We start from the raw sequence: 2,810 nt of genomic DNA on the forward strand, positions 1-2,810 counted from the left end.
ACACTATATTAAAAAAGAGTCGTAAGTATATAAGAAGTTTGTGGATGTTCCTGAGCCACCAAACCTCAGACATGGAAACTTTGAGAACTACAACATCAAGTAGGCAGAATCACAGTAATGTTCATCTATCAACCTAGATCTTTTTAATTATTCATTTTGTAATGTGATTCCACCTACTTGAGGTTACAATTCTCCAAGTTTCTCAATTTTTAAGGTAGAGTTTCACAAGGCCTCATCATAAATTCAATAAATATTCCATTTGGTGCTAGCTCTTGCCCACGAGCTGATGGAAGTGGATCACGAACAGGATGGGAAGGTATACCACCACCACCTTCTCTAGCAAATCCAACTCAATTGTAATTATTAGCTTCTCTGTCTGAAAGAGAAGAAAGTTGCTACAAGAGGTATAGGAAGAACAATAAAAACTGAATTCAAATTAGAATAAAAGCCAAGCATACATGAGGAATGAAGCAGAAGTGGTAGCTTTTCTAGAGACCATGCTTTATGATATCTTTTTCACCGAGCTCGATTTTTTCCAAGACTGTTGTTGTATCCTTTAATGTAAACTTATTAGTTTTGTTTGTCGTGGTTACAATTACATTCGATGTGAAGCAATACTAGATGGTTACATACATGGATAAGTTTGCCATATAAAGTTAACAAAGTTGAAATTACATGAAATCACTAACAAAAAGAAAACAAAATGACACACGATAAAATGCACTAAATCAAAGAGTAACAGATTCTGAGTAAAATAGAGCAAAAACTGAAAAATAATGCGTAAATTAACATAAACAGAACAATATACACATTTTTTGAGAACAAAATATGGCAATGTTAGGAATCTGTTTTTGAACTGCATTAAATTAAATTTTACTGCCTATGTTTTAAGTAAGACTTAGTCAATTAGTTGTTAGTCATGCTTTCCTATTATTTAGGAGTGTTTAGTGAGTGCTAGATCATGTGTTGTTTTTTTTATTCAAGGCTTTTATATATCTAATCTTAAGCACTAATAAAAATGTTGTTCTTCAATTCAATTCTGTTCTCTTCCGTCTTTATGTTTTAGGTGCAGACTTTGATTTCCCTGTGTTATTTAGCTTAAATATATTTTTAAAACCACCAATTTGTATCAGAGCTTTATTTCTTAAGGGACCTGTGTGTAGGTGCCAATTAGTTTTCATGAATACCATGAGCGGAGAAGCAAGTTTTTCTTCAATGGCACCACCAACTTTTGGTGGAGAAAGTTATCAAATCTGGGAGGTTAGGATGCAGGCATATATGGAATATTTGGATTTGTGGGTGGCTGTAGAAGATGAATACATAATTTCTCCCTTTCCAAACAATTTGACGATGGCGCAAATCAAAAATCACCAGGAAAGGAAAATTAGAAAATCTAAGGCAAAGGCATGTTTATTTGCTGCAGTTTCATCCACTGTCTTCACTCGTATCATATCTCTGATATCAACAAAAGAGGTATGGGATTATCTTAAGGCTGAGTATGAAGGAGATGAGAGAATTATAGGGATGCAAGTGTTGAATTTAGTACGTGAGTTTGAGTTGCAAAAGATGAAGGAAAGTGAAACCATAAAGGAATACACTGACTTCTTAACATTGCCAATCATGTCAGATTGTTGGGTTCCACTTTTAACGATTCAAATATCGTTGAGAAAATCCTTGTAACGGTACCTGGAATATTTAAGGCAACCATTACAACTTTAGAAAATACTAAGGACTTGTCCAGTATTACACTAACAGAACTCTTAAGTTCCTTTCAAGCACAAGAGCTACTACGTGTTATGAGACAAGAAGCAGTTGTTCAAGGATCTTTACCTTCCAAGCATCAAGATGATGGACGATATAAGAAAAAGAAGAATAAGAAATACCAACCAACAGATGGAGAAGGTGCAACACGCAACAAAAAAGACAAAACAGGTAGCCTCAAAGGAAACTACCATCCTTGTAAGCATTGCGGCAAGATCGGACACGCACCTTTCAAGTGTTGGAGAAGGCCTGAAGCTAAGTGCACTAAGTGCAATCAGTTTGGGTATGAATCAATAATATTTAAGAACAAAACTCAGCAGCATGATGAAGATGCTCGAGTTGTAAATGAACAAGAGGAGGATCAACTATTTGTTGCATCATGTTTTTCAAGAAGTGTTTCTAGCGAGTCATGGTTGATTGATAGAGGATGCACAAATCATATGACTCACGATAGAGAACTCTTCAAAGAATTTAAGCCTACTCGAGTTGAAAATGTTTGAATAAGCCATGGTGGTCACATTCGAGTAAAAGGAATGGGAACTATTGTAGTTGAGACACATGTAGGTACAAAAACAATAACAGATGTTCTTTATGTACCACACTTAGACCGAAACATGTTAAGTGTTGGTCAATTGTTAGAAAAAGGTTTCAAACTTTATTTTGAAGATAAATATTGCTTGATCGAGGATCCCTCAGGGCAGGACCTGTATAAAGTCAAAATGGAAGGAAAAAGTTTCTCATTAGATCCATTTGAGAAAGAGAAATGTCGTATTCAGCAAAAGAAAATGTCAATGAGTTATAGCATAAGAGACTTGGGCACTATCATATCAAGGGCTTGTCAAGATGCAAAAGTTGAAGATGGTGGAGAGCTTACCTCATTTGGAAAAAATTTCCGCTGAATGTCATGCCTGCCAATTTGGTAAGCAAAATAGAAAGCCATTTCCAAAATAAACTTGGAGAGCCTCACAGAAGCTACAACTAGTTCACACTGATGTCGCAGGGCCTCAAAGAACTCCATCACTACAAGCTAACATCTTACGTTCTTTTCA

At 35.6% G+C, this 2,810-nt stretch overlaps 1 protein-coding gene across 1 annotated transcript; it reads left to right on the forward strand.

Moving 5' to 3' along the window:
- Positions 1–1,188: 1,188 nt before the first annotated feature.
- Positions 1,189–2,261, forward strand: LOC107022100. Its single transcript, XM_015222808.1, has 2 exons — positions 1,189–1,526; positions 1,628–2,261. Exons 1-2 carry the CDS (start codon positions 1,189–1,191, stop codon positions 2,259–2,261), a joined length of 972 nt encoding a protein of 323 aa, XP_015078294.1.
- Positions 2,262–2,810: the final 549 nt, after the last annotated feature.

This window comes from Solanum pennellii, chromosome 6 (assembly GCF_001406875.1).
Source record: "Solanum pennellii chromosome 6, SPENNV200".
In the NCBI taxonomy this organism is placed as follows: Eukaryota; Viridiplantae; Streptophyta; class Magnoliopsida; order Solanales; family Solanaceae; genus Solanum; species Solanum pennellii.

What these genes read in the sequence shown, in the direction of transcription:
- LOC107022100 (XM_015222808.1), top strand. Translation starts at nt 1,189, where the DNA reads ATGAGCGGAGAAGCAAGTTTTTCTTCAATGGCACCACCAACTTTTGGT. An exon ending in GATGAGAGAATTATAGGGAT is followed by an intron (nt 1,527 to 1,627) that starts GCAAGTGTTGAA and finishes CAATCATGTCAG; the next exon opens with ATTGTTGGGTTCCACTTTTA.